The sequence below is a fragment of the Apteryx mantelli genome, chromosome 22, assembly GCF_036417845.1.
Source record: "Apteryx mantelli isolate bAptMan1 chromosome 22, bAptMan1.hap1, whole genome shotgun sequence".
NCBI lineage: Eukaryota > Metazoa > Chordata > Aves > Apterygiformes > Apterygidae > Apteryx > Apteryx mantelli.
Genome location: NC_089999.1, coordinates 10,462,825 through 10,489,556, shown reverse-complemented (window position 1 = coordinate 10,489,556; position 26,732 = coordinate 10,462,825). Strand labels below are relative to the sequence as shown.

General features: G+C 42.7%; 2 protein-coding genes across 4 annotated transcripts in view; one reads left to right on the top strand and one right to left on the bottom strand.

The window, feature by feature from the left end:
- The window catches only part of PIGL (phosphatidylinositol glycan anchor biosynthesis class L), a 63,430-nt gene extending 41,297 nt beyond the window's left edge, over positions 1-22,133 (bottom strand). The window contains exons 1-2 of the mRNA XM_067309444.1: positions 21,872-22,133; positions 17,148-17,247 (exon numbers count right to left, since the gene is read on the bottom strand). Coding sequence (XP_067165545.1) covers positions 17,148-17,247; positions 21,872-22,133 — 362 coding nt within the window. The remainder of the gene's footprint in view (positions 1-17,147; positions 17,248-21,871) is intronic.
- Positions 22,134-24,409: 2,276 nt separating this feature from the next.
- NCOR1 (nuclear receptor corepressor 1) overlaps positions 24,410-26,732 on the top strand; it is a 75,482-nt gene continuing 73,159 nt past the window's right edge. For all 3 annotated transcript variants that reach the window (XM_067309834.1, XM_067309833.1, XM_067309832.1), the window contains exon 1: positions 24,410-24,459. The gene's annotated coding sequence lies outside the window, so the exon portion shown is untranslated. The remainder of the gene's footprint in view (positions 24,460-26,732) is intronic.

Below are 26,732 nucleotides of genomic sequence, written 5' to 3'. Positions count from 1 at the left end.
TAAACAAAATAGCTCCAGCATCTTAAAAACCCCATTATTAGACCTGTTTTCCTCATCTTTAAGCATTCTGGTGACTGCTTTCTGAATATTTTCCAAATATCAACATCCTTTTTAAAATGTAGACGTTAGACCTGGATACTAAACTAGACTCCTGAACAATATGTAAAGAGGCAACAACATCTCCTTATTCCTACCTGCTATTGCCTTGCTCACTGTCTCGCTCACTTTCACAGCTCCCAGCACTGCCCCAGGAGCTGATGTTTGACTGGCTATCCGGTGTTATTCCCTAAGAGCTTTCCAGTGTCGCTTCATACAGTCAGTTATAAGTGTGCCCAAGACTTTAATCTGTGAATCCTTCAGTGACTAACCTTTAACAAATGAATGAATGACCTTGCATTTGACTGTAAACGGCTATGTACATTTGTTGATACAGCCACTTTCCCATAACAGTTGATGCTATTTATAATCCACTGGTTTGCTAATAGGTTCCCACTTTCTGTATTTGCAAAAAATGGGAAATAGATATGCACAGGTGAAGAGATCGGTTCAAGAATGACACAGTGGAGCATTCACTGAGCTAGGCTTGGCTTAAAATAAAGGAATCTTGGCTCTCATTTCCATGTCCAGGTTACTGAATACACTGCCTCCACCCATAGTCACCTCAGCCCTTTCATCTGTTTAAGAGCTTGCAGGCACAGATGAAGAAGAGGAAACAGCTCAAAGATGTAGCACCAGCAGATGGACTGGGACCTACTGCAACCATGATGTTCATTTTACTGGTACGATACAGAACTGATACCCTTGCATTTGCCCTCAGGTTCTGCGAAGGCACAAAAAGAGCCATCGGTCATTACCTCTCCCTTACTGAACTGAAGCATGTGAACTCACTCATATGGATTCAGTATTTGCCCTTGCACTGGTGTGGGCTACATTTGGCACTCTGCTCTTAGATCAATATATAACCCAGGCGTAATCTTATCTGGCAGGAACAGGGAAATTGGGGGGAGGGGGGAGGAACACAGCCTGTAGAGGTGAGGAGAGCAGCTCTTCTAAATGTTAATGGGTTAAGAATAGAAAGGTCAAATGCCTGCGTTATCAGAAGGCCCCATGTGCAAACAGGCACCAAGTCACAGCAATCAGAGCACAAGCTGGGAATAAATGTCAGGAGTTAGTTACCGTAGCTGTAAACAGCAAAAGCAGAATGGCAGAACTGGGAAGCCTCCCAAGACATTTCTAGCTAATACAGGTCAGTAGGAAAGTCCAATTGCCAAGAGTGGCTGGGGATCACTCAGGTATTAGAGCTGCTGTGGAGCCAGAGATCACTTGTGAGCTGTGAGAAGGCCCCAGCAAGGCTACTATGGAAAGATACCGTGAGTGTCAACAGAATGAGCCACTGTAGGAGGGGGTATCAAACGTGCTATATATCAGTGTCCTATACTGGCAGAACACTGCTCCAGAATGCTCTTGCAAGAGCAGATCCATTCTCCTGGAATAAGCATGTATGAGAATGGAGATAAAAAATCCTTCCCTACCTCCTTGTTGATATAGAGAACACTAAATACAGCAGAAGCTGTATGTAGACTCTGTACAGAGGGGCTGCAAAGCTTCAGCTCTACTTACAGTACCTCTTTGAGCATAATGTATAAAGGATTGGAATGGAATAGGAGATGCGATAGCTCAGGAAAAAAAAATTATTTCCCTTAAATACTAATACATTTTTAGACCTATTCCAATTAATCTTCTTATTTGCATCCAAGAAGAGAGACAAAAGTTGTATCACATTGGACAGTAATCTCGCAAAAACATGCAATCAATTTGAAGCAAGGACAGCGTATACCAACACGCACTCGTGTGGAAAAGTTACTGTGTTCTGAATTCTATTGCATGGGACCTATGTCTACGCTTTACCAGTGCTTTCAGTCCGGCACCTTTTGCCTGCAATAAATTGTCATTAAAATCAATCAACTAACTGATTCCCATTCTCAGACAAGATCCCCAGGTGGGCAGCTATGTTTGAGAGAAGATTGCTGTTCCCTATCTCCTGGTGCAGGGATTGCCCCAGGAAATGGCTACCTGAGTTTGGGAAACAGATACAAGATAGTTACCTGGCACAGTTCCCTCCTCACTGGCGAACAAAGAGCACCATTCTTGTCAGCCTGTTCCCAGCTGTAAACAGCTATCAAAGGATAGGGTTAATTACCAGTTAAAACACAAAGAAGGAGTAGTAACTACAAATAAAGCAAGACTAAATATATTTTATCCCACAGAAAGGGATAAACAGGGTTTGTGCTCATAGCTCAGAGATCATATTCTAACCATTAAATAGCTACTTTCCTTGGTAAAGATAGGGATACATTTAAAAACCAAAAAAGAAATATACCCATATGAAATCACTGTTCCCTGAAAGACGATTTTAGTTTAGTGCCCTCATGTTTGTTCCACAAAGTGACAACTCTGCAGTTAACCGGATTGGCCTCTAACCCCAGCCATAGGAGGGAACATCATAACCTACTTAAATTTGCAGGCTGCATCCTTTATGCAGCACAGCTCCCAAATGGGCACAAATGGCTTATTTTATACACCAGCATTATTCGGCATCTGTTTATCCATCAGTCTGCTGCAAGCATCTGTTCATTCACTGATATATATGCAGTGTTCTTCTGCACTACCAACCTCATTTTCACTCTAGAAACTTTAGAGTTAATTCGTTTGAAATAGCACAAATATACAACAGCAGACATTTTTCACAGATGCATGGCATTACTGAGTGCTATTGACAGTTGTTGTTTCACCCCAGAAGCTAACATATTTTCAGTGATGGTTCCAGTATGCTAATGATTTGTGATCCTTTATGGACTCCTCTGGGGGAGAAAAAGCGTCTACAAAACCATAGGATTTTACCCTTGTTATTCACAGCAAGAATGACCAGCCTTCTTGACCTTATGAGTCGCATCCCAAAATCTTCAAGAGATATAACGTATATTCTGGAGAGTCACTCCAGGAGAGGAGACTTCAGGATTGGTTCACAGGTGGGAAATAGTATGTGTTATGTTTTGCTGTGGGATGCAACAAGAAGGGGCAGTTGCCTGGATGCCAGGCGACCCAGCAATGTCAGCCCCAACAGCTCCTGTTGGCTTGCGTCCTCCCACAATTAGGAGCACAATTATTCAGCTGCCTCATACCAGCAGAGTCCTCTGCCAACTACAGGACAACACTTGCACAGAAGTCTCACTGAAAGCGCTCAATTCAGACTGAGCCATTTCTGTGGCTCAGGAGCCAGACATTATCTTCACTCCTCCTTCTCCTTCCTCTATGATTTACAGTGACATAATTCAGGTAACTCCTGTCCATAATCCACCCTCCTCATCAGTAGAAACATCTGTGCAAAAGGAGACAAGAAAAAATTCTGCAAGACTGCTATTTCACTGGGCAGAGGAAGATTTACCAGTAAGGTTCACAGTGTTGCATGGGAAGCAGCCTATTTCTCTAACACTCCATCCTCAGAAGGATGGAGACCATACTGCACTGGCTGAGCAGGAGGGGACTCAAAATAGATTAGCCAGGAAATCTTTTCCATCTCTTATTTCTTCAGCTAACAGTTTAATTCCAAAGCTAAGTATAGGGAGTAAGAAATACAGTCCAAGCCTTCCAGCAACATAGTGACATTTTATGAGTCACTACTTCAAATCTGAATGAAAGAATTCTTCATCCCTGGATGAAGCAATGGAGATTCTCCTACAACTCCTTCTGTTTTGTTTACATAGAAGGCACTTTCCAAAACACTGCCTCAGTTCAAATGTTTTATAGCGTGTGTGTGTGTGTGCGCGCGTGTATGTGTGTGTGTCTGCTACAAGTCCTCTCTAACCCTGTAAGTCTGACACACGCTGTTGTCTTCTTGGCTCTCAGTCACAGATGCCAACAGTGCAAGAGCACAATGGTATTACAGAAGTTCAGCTTTCTTCATCCCTGTTTAACATGTGCACATTTCAAAGGATGATTATATGAGCACATTTATTGCAGCTGAAACTGTTTAAAGATTCAAAGGCATTGAACAACTAAAAGGTACAGCCTAGCTGGACATCAAAAGCATGCTCAGGAGAGACTGTATGCAGTTTTCTGACCTGTATTCAATAACGCTATTATTTCTATGCTGTCGTCCTTTTGAAGCATTTGATATTCTGCTCTTTGGTTTAAACCCAAGAATAGCATTTGAATTTTTACCATAATAAACTTCCTCAACAGACTTTGCATTTTCATTATTCTGCCCATGTAAGCCACAAGGATATTTTCCTCCCTAAATGTCCAATCTGCAGGGAATGGTTGTGAAACTCCATTATTTCCAGGAATTGCTGGCAACCTACTGCTGTCTGTTCTTCTCAGTATTGCCTGTATTTTCCTTGTTCAGCTTTAAAAGCCAAACTTGGTTTGCAAAAATGTCTGAGTCTCGATGCCAGAACTGAATAAAGACTAGAACAGGACAGAATTAGATGTTTTTATTATGCTGAAAAGCCATTAAATCACATTAAAGTCTGTAAAACAACAAGAGTATTAAATTGGAAATAGATGCTCAGCCTTAAATCCTAGCACTCAGAAATTTTCCTAGACGTTACAAATAGCTTTTCTAAGATCCATCACCCTTACCTGATCCCTATGATCAAAACAAAGTGGCTTTTTTGAAGTTATAAACACTTGGATTTGTATTAGTCAGTAAGATTAAAATAATCTATAAAGAAAAGCACAGAAATGATTCCAAATTTACTTTGGCAGGACGCAGATCAGAATCTGACCACGTCCAAACAAAAACCAAACAATGCTACAGGTTATAAGAACAATCATCAGTAGACGCAGTGTGAAACGAATGAAAATCCCTGTGATTTTGAAGTCACTTGACTGAGTCTTTTCAGTCACAGTGGCTGAAAAGATTCCAGACCTATTGTTCTTCCTCTCCAAAAATCTTGGACTTCATTGCGGGCCCCTGTGTCACTCCCGACAGACAGCTCTAAAAACCTAGCTAACAAACTCACGACTGCCTGAGCTTCTATGGCTAAATATTCTCTTGCATTCAATTCAGGAAAGCCATAATGTATGGAGCGATGTCTGAGGCCTGCTTTCTGGGAAGAGGAAATCGACCATACACAATGTCAACCGAGTTCATTCCTAAATGCAAACCACATTGGGCTGTCGAGCACGATAATAAAAACCTGCTGACCTAGTTTCCTGCAGAACAAAATCCTCTGTCTTCCCTCCTCCCATTTCAAACCTAAATCAGATCTCCTTCTTTGAAGAAAGAAATTAACCCTTTGGCCAGAAAGGAAAACCTTAATAATGATCCTTAGCACTTATACAGCATTTCACACCATTAAAATAGTATGTAAATAACTAGTCCATCCCCACAACACTGCAAAAAGGCAGGATTATTAGAAGGAGAAAGTGAGACACACAGCTAAGGTCAGAGAGCTTAGCAGAGCTCAGCAGAGAACATTTCTCTTCCTTCAAAAGGATTTTGAAGTGTGAAGCCCCTTTGCTTTGTTAACCACTTTGCTTGGTAACGGCTCTACATTCTATCTGTGCAAATATAAAACCTTCATTCATGATGTGGCAAAAGAATAACTGCACAGCTCTGCTTTTTGAAATACTGCTCTATCAAACCACTCAAGAAAGGACTATTGTTCTTCCTAAATTTTGCAATGCCCACTTGCAAGTCCATTTCTGGTGGGTGAGAGCTGATGGTATTTGCTCCAACAGTTTGGCGAAAGCATTCACTTTTAATGGATGAACTTCCTCAGTGATGCAATGTTTCATTTAAAGGGATGCCTGGAGGAACTTGAGGATGGACACAGACTGCAAAAATAACAGGGCATGTCACAACAAACTCAGCCAAAAAGTACAGACGGGAATTCTCTTGCTGTGGGATGCTTCAAAAGGCGGCCCTGGATCATGCTGCTGCAAAGAATAAGGTAAACACCCCACTGCAGAGTCAGTCAGAAGCATTTGGGGAACCTTAGATTCTAGACTGCTGAGAACACCTTTGCTAGTTCATACTGTGATATTGTCAACTGGACGAGCTTTTATTCATCTCTTGAATGGTTTTTTACTAAGGGAAATAGTGGAGCTAACAATTGCTACGCTTAACTGCAATAGAGCTTTACAAATCGTCTTTTACAATGAGGTGGCCAAAGTGCAACCTGCAAGTGAAATTGCTTATGAAGCTCTATACTGCAGCCAGAACTTCCATCATCAGTATAACTCACCCCGCAGTGAATATAGTTTTGTCACGCATTGCTCCCTTACGAACTGAGACAGCTTTGCCCACATCCTGACAGCACGTGATGTCCCAGGACCTGAAACCTCTTCATCACCTCACATTCCACTGGCATCTCTCTCTCACGCAAGGTGCAGCACCCAAGTTCTTAAAAAGCTACCAATGGAAACCTCTGTAAGGCAAAGTTTGGGAGCCTTTGCTTCACAAACCAAGCAAATAGCCTAGTTTACTAGCATACCATTGGAAAAAAGATTAAGACAGAAAAGTACAAAACTAATAGGCAAGCTAGCAGTAACATTTCACCCGTGAAGAAGTACTGTACTTCTCCCTTTGCCAATCTGACCAGGAAGCTGTTAAGAGTACAGGCGTGTAGAGCAAAGAAAAACTTACAATACTGCAGCTAGCACTGTCTCTTTCAGTAGTTTGAAAGCGAAGAACAAAGAACCTGGAGCAGACAGCCCCGCAAAGGATGTCGGAACTATGTCTATTCTGGGGATACTGCATTATCACAGGTAAACTCCATAGAGGCTTCTCCTCTAGCTTTGTATTGAGGAAGACAAAAGTTTGAGTTCTCACAGGCTCATTACTAAAATTGGTCAGGGTCAGAAATATAATGATGGAAAAAGAGCATCTTCTTATTCATCATATCTGGTCCCTGAAGGGTTATGAGTTGTATATGCTTATTTTATTGACACAAACAAATTTTAACTTCTATTGTCTTGCAGAGGAAGAGCAGGCTGAATTCAATTCTGGCTCACACATCATCTGCAATTCTAGCCAAGTCCCAGCCACACAACTTTTATTACTGGGAGGATGTCAGAGGCAAAAGACACAGCTGGATATTCAGATCCCAGACTGAGTTTTGCTGTGCTGGCAGTTAGACAAACCAGCTTTTGATTTGTATGTAAACACAGCCAATTTGAACTGGAAGGTCATTAAGAGAAAACGTATTTTACACAGCATCCATTGTACAGTTGCTTTTCCAACTTTTCCCGTACTAACATTTCTTAAAACAAGACTTTTGTCTTCTCCTCTTGACTGTTACAATGCCAATTTCTGGTCCTACTGAAGTCAGCGGCCAAACTCCTACTGATTTTGATGGGACCAGAAGGTGGATCTGAAAAAAGAAAGAAACAAATCCAAGTTTCTACAGTTCCAGTTCCACCAGCTATATGGGAGAATTGGGCTGATGTAGACTCTACACATAGGTTGTACAAAAACACAGTTTGTAAGTCTACATCAAGAAAAGCATCCTCACAGAAATTCCACTGAGCCTTTACATTTCCGAGAACAGGATCTGCAGCCCAAACATGGCTGGTCCTACTGCTGCATGAGAAATAAAAAAATTAAACTAGCATGAGAGTGACTAATCTCATTTTATTACCCAGGAGTGAAGTCCATAAAACAAATGTTTTATTATCCTGACGCTGTCTCTTTAAATAAAAGAACTGGAAAGGTTCCCACCGAATGCCTTGCAATTATTTTCAGGGGAGGGGAAATTCTCAGGAATTTACTGCAGCGCTTTGTCCCAAATCCCAAAGCCCCAATATTGATGACACCCTTCTGCAGCTCATCAGCTCAACTCTTTGAGCCAGCTAGACAGGGGGATGCTTTCCTCCCATCCCTCAGGCACTGTGCGTGCTGCTTCCTCACTGCTCTTACTAACTGCCAGTATAGGAGATGCCTTCCGACTTCAATGGGAATTTTGAAAATGAACTGATCAGGATTATATTGCTGGCATTCAGCGAGACATGGTACACTGCATTTGAAGTGGCCGAAGTGCCTTCAACAGTACGCCCTGTAATTAGAAACATTCTGTCCTTAACTAGCCTAATAAAGTCCTTGCTCCCAAGGCTCATATATTGATTATTCCATAATTTTTCCAGTGACTGTCTCAACTAGCAAAGTTAGATGAAGAGAACAGGAATAAGACTACAACTGTTTTTAATGTCATGAGGCCCTCGGACACACCGAAACTTCTTGTCTCCCAGAGACCTGAGGCAACTCAGGGGAGGATCCTGCAACTACCTCCAGCTAAAGCGTGAACACAGATACACACTCGCTGCAGGGGCCATGTACACAAAGAATCCTGACCTTTGAGAGACAGAGGAATTGAGGTAACTCTGCCCTTCACTAGACTGAATCCCAAAGGGCAGTTTGACCAAGAGAGGCTGCAAATACCCTTCCTCCCTTTTTCAGCACAGTAACTACCTGACATGCAGAAAATTCAGTCCAATGTAGATGCAACTGGCTAATGTTTCCAAACGAGGTCATAGTCTCAGATTTCACAGCTCTGTTTTAACTGAGACACTCAGCATTTTGTAATGTAGCTACAATTAAAGTAAGATTATGAGAACATGCAAAGAAACCACACAGTTCTTGCGAACAAGGAGTTAACGCCCAAACCATTATTGTGAGAAGTGCTTTAAGACTGCTCACAATTTGGATAGGTATATATTTTCCTGAGTAAGCTGTGTGGAATGCAGAGATTCAAAAGCTTAAGTTGAATCCATGCTAGAAATTTTTCTGTTTATTCCTCTTCTTTGATTAACTTACTGTAACTATTTGGTATAAGTGCTTGCTCCTTTAGGGAAAGAGTTGACCATTTTCCCCTCTCTGCTAAAACAGCCCAGTTTGTCTACAATTAACAGCAAGGTGTTTGCAGCTGCAGGTTAAAATGAGTGACTAGCAGAGATGTTACAGGGCATTTCAGTATGGACCGTCCAAGCAGCAAACCTTCTAGGGGCAAAGGGGAAATGCCTGTCATTCTGCAGTGGTCCCTCAGGGTGTCTGTTGGCCAAACACACTGTATTGTTCTACCTGTAACTGGCAAAATAAATAGGTTGTTACAGTTTGTCATGTCTAAAAGGGAATCTTTAATCTAATGACCATATCTTTCTACATTTTATCATATCTTTACTACTAACACCATGAAGAAAGTACTCCCAAAATATTTTAAACTTCAACCCTGAGTTTTACATTGGAAACCAGCAAAACCAAAGATACTTCCTTTTGCACAGACACAAGTGGTCTAGCTACAAACTCTGTCCAGTCAGCATATCTGTTTGTGTTCCTGGGAGATGGCAAAGCTAGGACACAAACCACTGGCAAAGTCAGGATGGGTCACTAAACCATTCTTTGCTCCAGAGAAGATGCCTGTCTTTAACACATGCGGGAGACTTTTAAAAGCCATTAATAAAGAGCAGTGGAAAGTGTCTCTGAAAATACTAAATAGGTAACACTGAAAAATATATGATTTCCAGTGGATTTCCCTGTTCCAGTGCATCTCCCTGTCCTCAGCCCCAGCTAGCTTTCCCAGACTCCTAAAACACAGCTTTTATGTACGGCCTTATTTCTTTTTGTAATATCAACTTACCAGTGCTGATTACACTAATGGTGTCTGGGCTGAATCAAACTTGCATCAGTTATGGGACATGGCTGGCATCCCTTGTCTCTCATTTCATATGTTGCAATCAGTACTTAATAGCTTTTCTTTTGCTAAAATAATCTTGAGCATTAAAAATATAGATCTCAATGATTAGTATTTTGCTTAGATTTCCATGAAGACATTTTGTCCTTTATCAGTACTCCTTCACTTGCCCCCAACTAACTGCATTTTAGTCAGGGCCCTTGGCTTTTCTGGCCATCCACTCGTTCTTGATCAAATCCTGCTGTGACTTCACTGACAGACAGTTTGACAGGTCTCTGTTGACATCCAAAGGAGAATCCTTGAATGTTTTGAAAAAGACTATTGCTTATTGCTCTACAGAGGTAATCTGGGGGACGAGTCCCTTTAGCACTGAAAGGATGGTTTTCCCTTTCACCACAGCCCCTTCCCTCTTTGTGGAGAGTAAGGAAGTTAATTATGCTAGAAAGTTGAGAAAGGACCCGGTTTCACAGAAGCCCCAGGAAAGCAAAAGGGCAAATTTCCTTTTTGAGGAAAATATCTAATTAAGGACAAAATAGCTAAACCTAACTTACTGCAATACAAGCCTCTGCACCAGAAAGCAGCTTTCCTGGAAGGCACACAGACGTCTCAATCCTCTGCAGAGTTTCTTCTTAAATTATTGCATACAGCAACTTCTGCAAAAGCAAAAGTCAGTCTCCAATATAAGCCTTTTTCAAAAGTGTTCTGCTGTCCTGAAACATCAGTAAAAGCCGCCATGTGGTAGGCGTTTCAGAAAAAATAGTTGTTTATTTAGAAACATAAATAAAAATATGAGGCCTAATATTATATCATCTCCTCAGAAAGAAAATGATTTAAATTTCAAGAGTGATATTACACAGAAGTGAAATTTGGCTACAGTGGTTACATAAAGATCGAGATAGCCACCTGAGGAACAAAGGCTGTCCTATACTGGTAAAACATGTTTGTACTCAGGATGATTAGGGATAAGTTTCTCTGACTCAAAAGAAGTAGGTTGACTTCCCTGTAATACACCCTTAATGTGTGATCAACTTTCACCTAAGACCTTCTAGCCCCAGAGATGTCATTCTTGATTATAGAAAATTCTGCAAAAATTAGAGAACTTTACAGCCCTGCTGGGATAAGTAAAAGCTAGAGGAATTCCCTACCAAATTGCTAGAGCAATTTGCTACCGAAATATGCACCTCCGCTGGAATAAAGCATGGCAGCAATTTTAATCAGAAGAGTTCAGCTCTTTAGAATCAGCAGGAAGATAAAATGTCCAACTGTAATACCATGAGGAATTTAGAAAGACAGAATGTAACTAATTACTACAACTTAAATTTGACTCAGACATTGGAAAATGAAACCTACTCATAGAGAATTAAATTTTAAAAAGTTCACCCTATGCTGAAAAACTTAAATTATGATGACTATCATTAACACAATCTCAGTGCTCTATTTTGAAGCCACATCAGACAAAAGCAAAAATACATTAATTTAATGGCGAAAAATCAGGCCACTAAGAAAAGCAAAAGCTGACCTGGGCTGCCAAAGGGCTGATTTCACTCGTCAGGGCGGATAGCTCTAGCTCCCCTGACATTACACAGCCAGATGCAGAACACTGCCAGCTTCTACCACTGTTAATGCTACTTTCCATTGATTCCTCTGACCAAGCTAAGATTCAAAACTGGTGAGCAGAAAAGTCAACAGGGTCAAGTCTTCCTTGATCAGACCACGGGGTCAGAAAGAAGAAACAAAGGGGAGTAATATCACCTTTCCCATCTGAAAAATACAAGTAGAAAAAATACATAAAAAAAAATGCATTCAGCAAGATGACACAGGTTTGCAAACAAGTGAGGCAGAAACTGGTATGAAATCACTGATAGTCTTGCCACCAGACTTTACTGGGGCCAGGATTTTATCTCTGCACTTCTGGTGCCCTCATTTCTCAGGCAGACTTTCTTAATTGCAGTACATATTTTTATTATAGAGCTTGCATCTTCAGTGTTCATGCACTCAGCACCCTGCATTCAAATCAATAAAGCCATCTACAGACCATCTAAGTAAATTTATACCAAACTGGATCAATTGGACATATTCCTTAACTGTCTGTATATATGTTTTCAATTTCTAATCTAAAGGTTCATGTTTCCAGTTACATATTTCATTCTTTAAAGGGTCTGCATGTTTTTATATCTTTCTGATCATCACATCAGACACACACAGTATTTATCTAAGGATATATTTTTCCCATGACCTTACAGACTCACTTCCTTCCACCAGCTCCCCATGTCAGAGAAGTTCGTTAAAAGTCAAACATGAGGAAGTGCAATAAAATGTATTTACCTTGTAGGGAAAGAAACCCAAGCCCAACTACAAAGAACCATTATATGGAAACAGTGAATTTGAGCCTCTCTGCAGCCTCATAAAAAACCTGGAGATAGCCTATGATTCTGCCTGGGCAGATGTCTTCTCTCCCGGGCATTGTCTAATCAGAGCCCTTTTGGACTTAAGTTAAATAATAATAATAAAAAAGCGTATGGAGTGGAATTTCCATGGAAACTTGGAAACAGATGTAACATTATTTGCAGTAAGCCTTTGTACTGTGAGTGGAAAGTTTTCTAGTTTACACAAATCCCAGCTATTATTTTTTTTGCAGTACAAACTTAGGCCAAACATTGTCCGTCACATTAAAGATGCAAACAGTCAGTTTTACTTTCTGTCCAATACAGTCATGAACAAAGTTTCAGAAGCTGCAGTAAAATGTGGCCTTATGTTTATCTTTTCATGAACTCAAAACAGATATTAGAAAAAAAGAAGGAATTTGGGCTTCCTTTTTGCTAATTGTCGTCAGAAAGTGAAAACAGCTTAGAAAACGTCTCCTGTTTACATGTAACATTACGGACTGGTAGACAGCCAGAGCATTGGCAGATGTGCCCAACATTAATGGGAGCTTAACTAATTATTAATATTAGAACAATTAGATGCTAATGTTTTCCATATATCATGAGCTAGCTTGCTTGCTCAGGAGCATGAATTCACAGATCAATTAGTTGCAGATATGTATCAAAACCATTGTATTTCATGAACTTGAACAGCTCAGGAAAAGCTAATGCTGTAAGTTATTCCTGCCTGGCTAGGGCTGGAGCTTTCTATACTGCTAGTCAGAGTGCTGTTGCCACTGAACTGCATACCTCCTATATAGACGGTATTTGTGCTGACTGTCTTTATGGTCTTTGGGAAACCATCAGCTTTATTGAAATAACAGCTATTATATAATAGTCCAATGGCTAATATATACTTAAAGTTTTCAAATAACCAATTCTTACTTTTTTCTTTTATTGTATTAAGGGCAGACACAGAATCAATGATCATGAATTTACTGTCCATTGTTGCAGCCCATAAGACTTGATAAAAGTGTGCCATAAGCATGGCATTTACATTATGATACACATTATTAATGAGGTGGCTTTTACATGAATTTCAATCCCCACTCTCTTGCCACTCTTCCCTCAACCAGCAATAGGAATAAATGTGATAGTACAAAAATTAACGTTAAATGATACAGGTCCTAGTTCTGAGCTGGGCTGCTCCAAGCGTGAAGCATAGTGGGGGAGTGATAAAAGTGGGCTGTAAACCTTTTCTCCCTTGAAGGCAGCAGTTCAGCTGGTGTACTGCTAGAGCTACAATAATCACATGCAGCTCAGGAGATTCCTCTGCAAATCTGGTGCCTGACCTCTACTACTCACCACAAGTATGAAGAGCCCAGTGCTCTAATCTAATATCTAATCTGAGCAGGCTGTCTGTATGCCAATTTGCTGGCCTACAATAACCGGGTGCCGTGTGGTCACCCATACCCCTTCTCCAGTCCTGGACATGCCCTCTACAGCAAAGAATTTTTCTGCAAGAGATCCATGTGGATGTCCAATCTTTAAGGCTGGAATGTGGTTACAGATTGAAACTATATTTGTGCAGAAGATACGAGTTGTTTTTAACTGAGGGAACAAACACAATAACTGCATTAAATATCTGCTGAAGAAATCAGTGCAAAGCAGTTGTCTGAGACTGAACTCATCCTGCTGTAGCAATCCTGGCTATACTTTATGCACTGTTTAAGGCAAGGGGTTAATTAATGAGACTTTGGTCTTCAACACAGATTTTATCATAGACTGACTGACTGAAGTTTTCTTTCTGCAAGTTCACATGTAACTCAAAATGCCATGCTTGACTTTGGACTTGCTTGGCCAAGTGAGACTACAGAGCAAGCCAGTCACCTTGCCTTTCAGACATATTTCCCCTTTTACAACTTGAAAATTCTACTCACTCAATTGTAGATTATGCAAAGAAAGAGGAAGCAGCATGACTCAGCTCCACACTACAATGGCTGGAGCAGATCCAGACCTAGCAATCTTTTGGGCTTTCCTTACCAAAATACAAATCGGCAGCTTGGATAATGTAAAGCATCCAGTGTTTGCATAAGAAATGTTAGATGGGCAGTGTGCCACTTACAGTCTTTAAGCAATGTGCTGGTTCTTTACATTGATGGAAAATTATCTTCTGAAGAGTTAGGAACAACAAAAGCCAAAGGGCTATAATCTAAAACAGTACTTCCAGAAGACAAAATGCTGAAGAGGAACAGTCTTCTGAACTGTATTCCCTAGACAAATTTAATAGAAATCTAGTGGTAGAAAACAGATATTAATTTAGCAAGTCTCACATGATGCCACACTGGCAAATATTTCTATATAATCTGTAAATTACAGAAGTGGGAATGGAGGCATAGCAAAGCTACTGGCCGTAAGGAATCCAAGAACTTTGAGTAAAATTCAGGAACCTTGAGTTCCAGTGCTTTGTACAAACTACTGGCAAATACAGCTATTTTAGAAATTCAGAGTCATCCTAAAATTCTCTCTTATACCATTAGCTCTTATACCATTTTGCTAACGCTCGATCCACAGATGTTTTTCACAAAAAGCATCCACATGACAAGTTAGCGCAGAGTAAATAACGCACTGTAAATACACACCTAACTTTTCTGTATAAACAAGCTCTGAGCAAAAGTCAGCAAGAACTTCACTTTGACTCCTTGAATGCACGATGAGGTGAATCTATTTGATGGTTATCTCACAGCAATCTAAGACCTCAGAGATAAAGACCTCAAAATCTAAACCTGTTTCCTAGAATAACACTGTATATTCTAGTCCATGACCAAAAGCTCCAGACAATGGGAAGGATCTGTCTTTTCAGGCACTACATCCACTGGGAAAAATCAGGTATCAGCTATTACTTACATCAACGTGTGTAATACTAGTAATAAAAGTAGTAAAGAGGCATCATCCAAACTCTTTCTCCGAAATGGCCCTCACCTTCCTACTAAAAAAACCAAAGTATTACTTGTAAAAAGCAGTCCTCTGGACTGTGTATGCTGGGGGATTTTTGAGCAGTATCAGGAAACTTGCATCACATACTAACCAACCTCACATTGCGTCAGAGGATGAAAGGCCAGGAGGCTTCCGGGTTTTGTGCTCCTGTGTAAATTTCAAATGAGGATCAGTTCATTTAGCAGACTTTACGCTGTGCAAATCAAACCATTTTTTTCATTATCCATCCTCGACCATTTTGGGCATTGTCATATGACTGTACTACAAAACATGAGGTTACCCCAAACCAGTTCATGAGAAGTGAAGGGAAACATCTCTTTTAATTCTAAAGGAAAAAACAGCTCCTATGCAGTTTTCCTAAGTGAGCCAAGAACTTGGAGAGAGACCTAAAGCTAAAAAAAGCAAAGAACTCAAGAAGATTCATATTCTGGATTGTGGTTTCTGTTGCCTCAGCTCAAGGGAAAATATTTTCATGGGAAAAGGGTCTGCCCGGAGCCAGATTTTTTCAGCTTTGACTCTTCTAGTTGGTGTGGCTTTAAATCAATCTGTTGCTATTAAAGGTATAACTTTTTAAACAAAAAACAGTCTTTACAAATTTTGACAGTTGTTTACAATGGAAACAACCTCTTGTTCTGTGTTTCCTAGCAGTCAATATCTAGTTCAGCTACTATCAGCCTCAGCTTTGATGGACAGGGATCAGGCAATAAAAGAGGCCTTCACAATGTTAGTTTCTGAGTTTCATTGATTCGAAGTGTTAAATCACCTCCTCAGAACAGAGTTGCTAAATTAATCCCAAAACACAGAAGTGTCAGCTTTATCACCTACCTTCTTATCTACACACAACTAGAGAAAATAACATCACACCTCAAAAAAACAGAAATCTTGCATGGCTTAAGTTGAAAGCATCTTCCTGTCATCTCATTATGCACTGTTTTTAATACTACAGTTCATTTTTGATTATAGCCAAAACTAACCCAGATTATAAATGTAATGGAATCCCACAATAGCCCTGTAAAGACTAGCATACATCATGAAGAATACAGGTCCACGACTTTAAGCATTTAAATGAAATATATTTTTAAGTGAACCAAATTAATGTTATGTTTCATATGACAAAAGACTTCTGCTAATGCCTATACTTGATTCTAAACTATTCATATAATTTAAATTACAATTAATATTTATAGTACATATTAGCAATCAGAGTTTTAAAATAAGTCACTGAGCCAGGAGTGTTAGAGTCAAGGGAAATACTACACCTTGTTTTGCCAGCAGTAGCCTCCGTTACAAGGAGACAGAGGATATTTTCTTTGTTTCAGATTATTCCATTAAATCCAGTCAATGACTAGCTCACAGCCGAAAAACTTTTTGGGAATTAACAATACGCATGCAAACACATAAACAAACAAACCCCAAGCAAACCTACTTTTAAATCTCCCCAAAATACATTCTCAGCAATTTCTGTTGTCAGGATGGCTTCCTTGACTGAGCAGACAGGATCTCCCTTTGGAGTGCTCTGTTGGAGTGCTGGCCATCAGAAATATGCAGGGCACAGTAATTTTTTTTATAGACAGCACCATAGCTGACAGGTTTATATTGTTATCTTACTGTGGAACACAGACTTAACCTAGCTGTAACTACCTTATAATCAAGTGAAGGAATAAGTATATTGTAATGATATAGCCAATCCTCTGGAATAGTTTTATTTTCAGCACACACCTGCCACAGGTAATTCAGAGAAGACTTATCTGTAACTGCTTTGGATAACACAGCACCAAGAGTAACAAAATCTGACCATGCTGCCCAGACACACTGTGCCAGACCCCAAGAAGTATGGCTATCATTATTCTAAATGATGTTATCAGCAGAGTTTAACTTAAGGACTCTGATCACCATTATACACTTGAACTGTCTTCTGAATTAATTTGATTTCCTTATGCTAAGAGTTAACAAAAAATACTTCATATGGTTTTTTTTTTGAGATTCCTCAAGACTTTTCAGAATAATACTGTAACCTTTCACTGAAGATTCAAGTGAAGTTTTCCTCCCATTTACAAACTGCAATGGGATTACGCTATAAATGAAAACTGGTTACCTGTGATCAACAACTGTTACATTGGAAGCAGGAATCCCCAGAAGTAAACAACTCTGTTCCAGTTCTTTCTTACGAATCTCTCCTTGATTGTAATAATTTCCTGGAAATAACAAAAACAGCAACACTCTCTAGTTTAGTTTAGTTTAGCATGTAATGAACTTCTCTTCTTTTTCAAAGCATCAAGCATGAGCATCACACAATAAATAAAAGGGCTTCATTTGAGGGACAGGTACATTGCAGGGAACAAACTTTATAACTTTTATCTGAGCAACACTCAGCTTGGCCCAGGGTAAAGTGCTGAGGTGAAGTTCTGCCTCACGAAGTTCTGACTACAGTCCCCCTGTTTGCATACTGAGCTTGGCTTGCAACAGTTCATGAGCTTCTTTGGCAAGGACATCAGAAATTGCCATGTCTAATCAGAACAGTGGTCCAAGCAGTCTGGTAGCCTCCTTCTGAGAGCGGCCAATGTTAAATGCTTCTGCCAAAGATACAGGAAATCTTCCAGTCAAAAACTCTGAAATAACCTGCTTGTGGGGAAACTGCTTCTAACCACCTCTTTGATTAGTGGACATCTTATTCTTTAAAATATCAATATTTCTTCTAAGCTTTTTATTTGGCCTTTTTGTTTTATTTTGGTATATGTCTAATCCCCTTCTGAATATTGTTAAATTCTTAGTAAGACTTAGTATCCTTTTTGATGAATTCCATAAGCTAATTATTCTTTTTTTTGGGGGGGGGGCAGTCTTCTAACACACATATATCTGGACTAATTGTTTACACATTATCTAAATGGAAGTCACCAATACAGTACAATGGTGAAACAAACGAGCAAGATCTTTCCATAAATACAGGAGAAACTGCCTTTCCAGTGAGGTGACAAAAGGGTGTTACCACTGGCAAATTTCCAGGTAGGCCAGTGTGATCTTAGTCCACTTTTAGAAGACAGATATTCACAACAAATTGATAATAATTAATCTCCTTAGGAAGGACAAAGAATCACTCCTCCTCGCTACTAGACATGGTACTATGAACTCCCTCCTGTTCTGTAACAGTGCAGCTCCACAGAGCCAAGCCAAAAGGTAAGTCCAAAGTTCTTAGAATAGAACAGTTTAGATAATATATAGAAAATCTCCCTCACTAACAGGTATTCTTTAACTAACTAAAGTTTCTAGTATATTCTGGCCCACTTCTAATGAGCAACAATTGTCATATAACACTAGGACACTGCGACAGAGTACAAAAAAAAAAAAGTCAAGGAAATGAGGAATTCCATCATCATAATCTCTGTTTTGAGACAAAGATTTCTAAGAAGTCTGCATCATTCACAGAGGAAATTCAGGCAGGAGCTAATGTAGCAACATTGAAAAGAACTTACAAAACCAAAAAAAAAAAGGACAGGACACCTAATTTAGATAAGGCATTTGGAAAAATGTACAACAGCATAGAATGCTGGGACCAACAACCAGCAGAGAAACAGGATTTGTTATGTTAAAGCACTAGCTCCTTCTTCATTTAATTATTTTCTTCTCATCTTGCCCTCACATTCCCTTCTTTTTCTTGGTATCAGCCATGCAAAGTCCATGCCAGAGCTGCACTAGCCCATTCAAGATTGTTGCCCCACACAGGGCAGTACTTGCAACCAATTTTAACTTTGAAGCAATAAAATGAAAAAAATACAGCTGAGTATTAATGTATGATTCAAGTCCATAGTCAGCTGTCTTGAATTACACTAAAACTTTTTATTGTTGTGGGTATGAGTCATCTGAATCAAGCATTTCACTACAGCAGTGTTGCAATTTGTGCCATCACTAGCAAGCTTTGTATGATTTTCAAAAAGGGAAACAGTAACTAGCAAAAATCTTTCTTGTTGCAGACTGCGAGTGAACGGCTTTAGGTGACTATGACAATGCTTATCTGGGGGCTTACTAAGGAACCCATCACCTTGGTGGGCTGCAGCCTGGATGACAGGTTCCAACGTCAGCAAAATTAATTCAAGTGTGCAGCCTTCCCGGATGGTACATGAGTTCTGCAATTTTTTTGCATGGACATTAATGATACTAGTGTTTTAAGACAACACATCTTCTGCTGCAATGCAGTGTAGTAGCTAAATGCAGGTGATGTTTTATCTAAATGATCTCACTGTTCTCAAAATATATAATTTCTGCTGAAGTCAAGGGGACAGATACATGTTCCACAGCTTGAGAAATGTATCAGGACATCAGAAATATATAAATGCTAACAAGAAAAAATGGGCAGCTGCTGAGAGCAAAAACAGCTGAATAGCTGATGCGGCTGGACATGGAGCACTCCATGGATACAGTCAGCTACGAAAGAGAGCAAATCACATTTATACTGAGTTATTAGTTCAATCGATTATTCAATGTGGAAAACACTGTTTTTTTTCCACAGTGCTGTAATTCTGATTCATTTCTAAGGCATTTTGATTGATACCTGAAAACTGCTAGCACAATGGTTTCTAAGTAATGATTTTGTCTCAGTTTTACAGAGTCTTTGATCAACTCACTTGTCATCATCAATCATACAAACAACGAGAGGATGAACCATCTGAATCACCCAAAAGACTAATAAGAGGCACAGAAAAATCTATTAGCTCAGTGAATGGGTTCTTCTATAAGGGCAGCTAGTTCCCTTAAGAAGACATGCAAGAGAGTAAATAGAAGGCAGTTTCAAACACTCTGCTTAATATGTCATGTCACTGTATCAGGACTACAGCAAAAAAGAAAGGAAAAGAAAAAAGAAAATCTGGTAAAAAGAAAGTAAACAGAAACACAGCACTTCTTTGGAAAGTTCTCTAATAGCGTAAGTGTGTTAATCCCCAAAGCTGAAATAGCAGAGTTGCACTTCGGTAATCTCTTCATAGCTGTGAAAAGGCCAAATGGGATCCACAGACCTTTGTCCCTCAGCAAAGACAACTGAAAGCTCTGCAGTAAATCTTGAATGGGAGGTAGACAATGACCAGTAAAGCCATTACACCACTAGACTTCTACAATAGCTTAATTCCTGTCTTCTCACCTAGATGGTCTGCTGTGACAGAAAGCTTTGAGAACAAAGAACAGAAAAGTTGGCAGTGAACTAGCTGGGCCTATCAAAAATGCAGAAGGCTCTCTTGCCAAATACAAGTAGCTGTCAATGCAAGATGTTAATGTTTGTAGTCTAAGATACTCCTCTAAACAAACATAAAAAAATATCTTTAGCCTTTACCATAGGCTCATGAATTCTGGTATAACACAATAGTCTGAAAGGTCAACTAAGATGTGGCTGTTTCTTATGCACAAAAAAAAAGAGCAACATGACGATAATAAAATGATAAATAGTAGGGTTGCATCAGGCACAATAGTACAACCTTGAACTTAGGAGAACAATTAAGTATCAGTTCTGCAGAAAAAAAATCTGGAGCTTTATTGGATCATGAGAGGAACATGAGACAACAGTGTCGTATATTGTGAAAAATCCTTGTACCAGGGAACAGTAGTATAGCCTGTAAGAATCTTTCCATTCTCTTCAGCCCTAGAAAGGCTTCAGCAGGAGTAATGGTTCCAGTTTTTTGTTACTGCACTTCAGAAAAGACGTGAACCAATTGGGAGAGAGTACAGAGGAGAGCAGTGAGGATGATCAGAGATTTAGAAAACATGATCTATGAGGAAAGATTGCAAGAAATGGGGTTGTTTAGTCTGGAGGAGATAAGACAGGAGAAACGGATAACAATCTTAAAAATATGTAACAGGCTGCTACAAAGGGATATTTTGATTTTCATGCTTATGGCAGATAAGACAAAGAAACAAGCCTAAAAAAAAAAGTGATTTGAAAAAACCTAATGCAGCACTGAAATAGGCTATGCAGGCTGAGGAGCCTCCCCTGAAAAACAGAGTAGACAAATGTCTTCTGCAAATGAAGACACAACTGATGCTGCCTTCGGACTGGCTGATGGACAACATGACCGTGAGTTCCCTTCAGGCCTATTTTTCCATGATTAGATTGTTATGCAACTGATATTTTTAGATGTGTAACAATGTATCATTATGGCATTAAAACTGGATCAGCCAAAGCAAGTCCTCTACAAGACCACAGAATAACAAGGGGATGCGGAAAGACCATGATAAACAGTGCTTTTATACAACTTCCTGACATTTCAGCACAGCCTGAAGGTATCTCAGTGCTGCAATATGAGATCTGATTGTGAAACCACTGTGCAAGCTCCAGATACGCAGGGAGATTTGGCCACTGATCAGATCCTGGAACTGTGAAGAAAGTAATATTCTGACAGAACATGCATATGTGACGCAGTTCTGAAGGGCCTGCAGGACTTCCTGAAGATGTCACCATGCAATGACCCAAAATCATGCTGTCAAACCGCAAATGTTTTGCAGAGGAGCTTTTTGGGTGCAGAACTACTTCACGGTGGTGCCACTCTGATGTTGCAGCAGAGGCCCACAGTGCTGCGAGGCTCAGCATGGCAATGACAACACACGTGACCTCAGAGACATCACGCAGCAGGGCAGGACCACACCGCGTTACAGTTGCGGCCTGGGACCCGGGAACGTCCTCACGACCCAGCCTGCTCCGCCGCGCTGACGTCACACCAGGCGGCCACACGCGGGAAGACATCATGGCGTCCGCCCCGTGACGTCACGGACGGGCAGCCCGGCCTGCGGGGCGGCCGCGGGGGCCGGTGCCCCGCCGCCCATCCCGCCGCCCCCCCTCACCTGCGGAGCAGCACAGCACCGCGGCGCGGGCCCCGGCCCTGACCAAGCTCAGCACCGTGGGCGCGAAGAACATCGTCTCGTCATCGGGGTGCGCCGTCACCAGCAAGGCGCGGACGTCATCAGCCCGCGCCGCCCATCCCGCCGCGAAGGCGCGAGCCCCTCCGGCCGCGTAACGGCGCCGCAGGCGGCGCGCGCCGCCGAGCAGCGCCAGCAGCAGCAGCGCCAGCGCCGCCAGCCCCCAGCCCAGAGGCCCCGCTGCCATGGCGACCGGCGCCGCGCCGCGCCGCTCCGGCAGGAAACGGGAGGGGCCGCAGGAAGGTTCCGGGGCACGGAAGGACCCCCGCCCCGTCCCGTCCCGTCCCGCCGCGGGGAAGAGCCGCTCGCCCACAGCGGCCGCGGCGGGAAGGTGCCCCGGCCCCTGCCAGCGCCTGCCCGGGAGGAGGTGCGCGCCGGGAGGCCTCGCGCTGCTCCCTGCCTGCCCCCTCGGCTCGGGTCAGGGCCCGCGGGTGGTTTTGCACCGGGGCTGTGGGGGTAGTCGGTGGGGACTGATGTCATTGCTCAGGCCCTGGGGCTCACCAGTTGTCCCAGCTGGTGCGTTAAGAAATAATAGCTAATAACAACAAAAGTTGGGCTCTTCCGCATGTACCGTTTTATGCCTTTGCTGTTTGACTGGAGGACACGTGGGTTGAGTGAAATGTCAAAAGTAGGGCGAGAGGAGGGTATCTTCAGAGACACGTTCTGCTATCTGCAAATCTGTTGGCTACCTCAACTGTGACTGCAAAGGGAAAAAAAAAAGCATTTGGATACATCTTAGAAGTGAAGTCAACCACTGGAGAGAGTTGCAGAGGAAAAGAGAGACAGGAAGTAGTAAAATAAAAATGGAAAAGGCAATCAGATATGCTATGGCACGGAAAGTTTGTTTTTCAAGGCAAACAGGCAATATGGAAGACAAGCGTATTAAGTCAGCAATGATGGAGTATGTGAGCTGAGCAGGCTTAGAGAGTAAAATGGGGAAAGCAATCCAGAGGAAGTCAGTATCTGAAGAACAGCCAAGTGCTAACAAGCTGTACGCCTGACCTCTTGTCTTCACACTGGAAACCTCTAGCTTTCAAGTGAACAGAGGCAGTCATGGGCACGTACTGGGATTAAAGACAGCAAACACTTCAGCATGGGGATGCATCATGTCATATTAACGGAGCACTTAACACAGTGGAACTCAGCTACTGTGTTGACCATTTAATACAACACATGTTTAAGAAGTAATCCTATTTGCCACAGGGTGACCCCCTAAATTATTAGTCTGAATAAATAATTGTGTGGACGCATGTCCCACAAACATGGGATATGGCTTCTCTTATTTAATGGAAACTGTAGCAACATGGTAACAAAGACATTCTCTCAATGAGATAATTTAATCTGTGTCCAATAGTATCCCTTTTCCCACAGTAAAGCTGATAAGGGATTCAGTTGCAATCTTAATGCATCTAAAATTACATATTTGCAGGTAAAATGTCACGCAGATTAGGAATACCTTATTGAACAAGCTGTCAACACCATCGGAGCATAACCGTGCCTCAGCAGGCCGAGAGGGCACAATTTACATACTCTTCATTCAGGAGGCAAAAAAAGAAAAAGACATCTGAGATTTTAGAGAGCTCTCACATTTTTCAGGAGTCATTCATCGCTAGAGGCAGAGGCACGAAAAAAAAATAGCACAGCATTAATAACACCGTGGGAGTCTCGCGGGAGCCCCGGCAGCGAGGCCGGGGGGGGGGCCCTTCCCCTCCCCCCCCCCACGGCGGGACCCGCCGCCTCAGGGGCGCCCGCCCCCCCGGGGCCTGTTATCGCGCCTGTGGTAAATCGGTATTGATTTGTCCCGCTCCGGAGCACGCGGCGCGGGGGAGAAAGAGGGCGAGCCCGTCTCCCGGGCCGCCATCCCGTTACTTTAAAAAAAATTACCTCAGGGTGATTTGACTAACAACCCCCCCCGAGGGCAACAGGGCCCTGCCCGCCCGGCCGGGGAGGGCGGGAACCTCGGCAGCGCCCCGCGGGAGCCGCTGCCGGCGCGGGCGGTGGCAGCCCCCGCTCCCCTCGCCTCAGCGCCGCCGGCCGCCCCCCGCGGGCCGCTGCCCCCACCCCAGCGCGCCCGCTCCCCGCGCCCGCCTCATGGCGGCCGCCCCCCCGGACCCGCCATGGGCAGCACCGCCCCCCCCCCGGTGGGGGTGGAGGGGGAGGGAGCCCTCCGCCGCGGCATCGGCCGGCGGGTCCTGGCAGGAGCATAGCAACGCTCCCGCTCGCCCCCGGGGCCGCCTGCGCCTTCTCCCCGGCCGGCGCCGCCTGGGCAACGCCGCGCCGCGAGCCTCGCCGGCGGGAGGGGCGAGCCCCCGCGGCCGCTCGAAGCCAACGAGCGGCGCCGCCGCCGTTTGTTCGTTAGCTGCAAGGACCTGGCGAGAAGGGGCGGAGCCGGCCGAGCCGGGGGAGGGGAGGCAAGATGGCGGTGGCGGTGGCGCTGAGGTTGAGGTGAGACTCCGCGACCGCCCAGCCCAGCCCGAGCCGGCCGCCCGGGCCGCCCCAGCGCCGCGCCGTCGGTAAGGGCAGGGGGCCCAGCGGGGCGGCGAGGGGGGCGGCGCGGCCCGGGGTGTGTGTGGGGAGAACGGCGGGGCCTAGCGCCTCCGCTGTGAGGAGGAGGAGGAGGAGGAGGGGGAAGAGGCGGGGGCCCCGGCCACCCCTTCCTCCTCCCTCCTCACCGGGGCGAGAGCCGCTCTCGTCCCCGGGGGGAGGGCGCTGGGGCCGGGGGGGACCCGGGGGAGCCGCCGGGGCGGAGGAGGTGGGCGGGTTAGGTGAGGGATGGGGCGGCGGTGCCGGTGCCCGCAAGGGCTTTTCCTCCTTTTAGCGCTGTTTGTGTGTGGGAAGGTCTGAGGGGGACGTTGGGGCTCCGAGTAGGCGTTAGAGAGGGCCGTTGCGGGGAAGTTTCGGGAGACATCCCGGAGCATCAGTGTTCTGGGTGTTGATCCTTGTCCTGTAGGTAGGAGAAGTGCAAGTTAAAGAAAAAATAAATAAATAAATAAATAAATAAAGGGGCAAGCTCTCCAAAACCAGCCGCTTGGACGCTTGGGCAGGAGTGCGTTAGTTTCTGAAGGTGTCCTGTTTACAGAGCTCGCGCGTTGGAAGCGCGTCACGGCCAACCGCCCGCTCGAGTCCCACGTTGAGGGTGTCAGTGGTGGGGAGTTGTTGCTGATGCTGAATTATTCATTTAGGACCTGTAAATATCCCCAGCTTCTGTCATCTCTGGGCTGCTGGAGGGCACAATGGAGGTGGCTTTTTCTAGAATTATTCTGACCTGATGGTAAAGAACTCAGTGTTTACTGTTTTTTGCGCTTAAAAATAACTGTTGGCGTCTAGTCAGTTATAGTTAGACAAGGTTCTAAATGAACATAGGTACTTCTAGTATTAGACAGGCTTAAGTAAGCAGATAGTCTGAACAATCTGTTGTTGTCCAAAACATGTTTCTTCTCATTTCATGTATATGGTCTTCACCAGTGTTTTACCTTTTCATTTAGATAATGATATAACCTAAGAATAAAAAACAGTAGGATAACTTGCTATAATGAGAGGGATGTCTAGTTTTGAATTCCTTTTGTGGCAGTATTCTTACATTAAGCAGTATTTCTAGGTATGGCAGTATAGTTACCAACTGCTTGAGCCTAGGTAGGGCTTTTGATCATAAACTTTATGATTTGGAGGAAGATTATGCTATTTTAAAAAATGCTGTTATTCTGGTAAGTAGGATGGCCGTGGTTGCAGCTTAAGTGCCTGAGTAAGTGGGCACATAGCATCGTGTCACTGCACATAAGGGTTGTACAGATCTGTTGTAATTTTACACCAGAGTTTTATTCTGCACAGTGTTGTTATTCCTGATTAACTAAGCATCCTTGACATTTGGAAAAGTAGTACGTGATATTTGAAGTGGATTTCTAGTTAGCTGAAATTTAGTGTCTTGTGTTGGGGGATGGAAGACCTTCATGCTTATCCCAAGGATTCAAAAGTTCAGAGGAAACAAGCTAACAACAGTGACCCTTTTTGCGAAAGCATGGTTAATTTTTTCTTGACATCGCTTTTCTATGTAGTGTAGTATAGGTTGCTTAGGAAACAAAGTTCGGTTGTATATTACATACAGTATAATTTGTCTCCTTGAAACATACTGTTTGATATTGGTCACTGAAATGCACCTAAACTTGTTACTGAAACATGGGAAAAGGTAGCATTTGGGAATCTTACTTCTCTTGGAGTTATAATCTGTATTTATTAATGTATGGAGGGAATATTACAAGTGTTTTGTGTCCACAAGTGTTAGTTCTCTGTATCTTGTTAGTTAGTTTACAACTCTCCAGGTTAAAATTTTAAATAGGAGTTATTATACATACAGAATCAGGCTATATTCACTCTTCTGCATTGTGCTGCTGATGATTTATTTTAAATGCACTCAGTCACTCATTTTAGTTGCACTTTCTGGGTATATGCATGGTCCATTGTGATCTAAAGGAGTCTAGGAAGGTCGCTCAAGAATTGAGCTAAAAGTAGTGTCAGACTCTACAGCTTCCCCTCAGTTTCCTCCCTCTGCTCCCCTTCACCTGTTCTTGTGGTTCCATAACTGCATCTTCTAAGATATTTCATTTCTCAGTTACAACATGCCTGAGAGATGCTCACAGAAAGGGGAAACTGACTGTCCTTCAATTGCTGTTAAATGCATAAAAGTAACCAAAAAAGTCTTTGGCATTAAATAAAAAATTGTCTTTAATCTTGTTCTGTATTATGTTGATCTAATGATGTTCTTAATACTGGCATCTAATTTGTTCTTTCA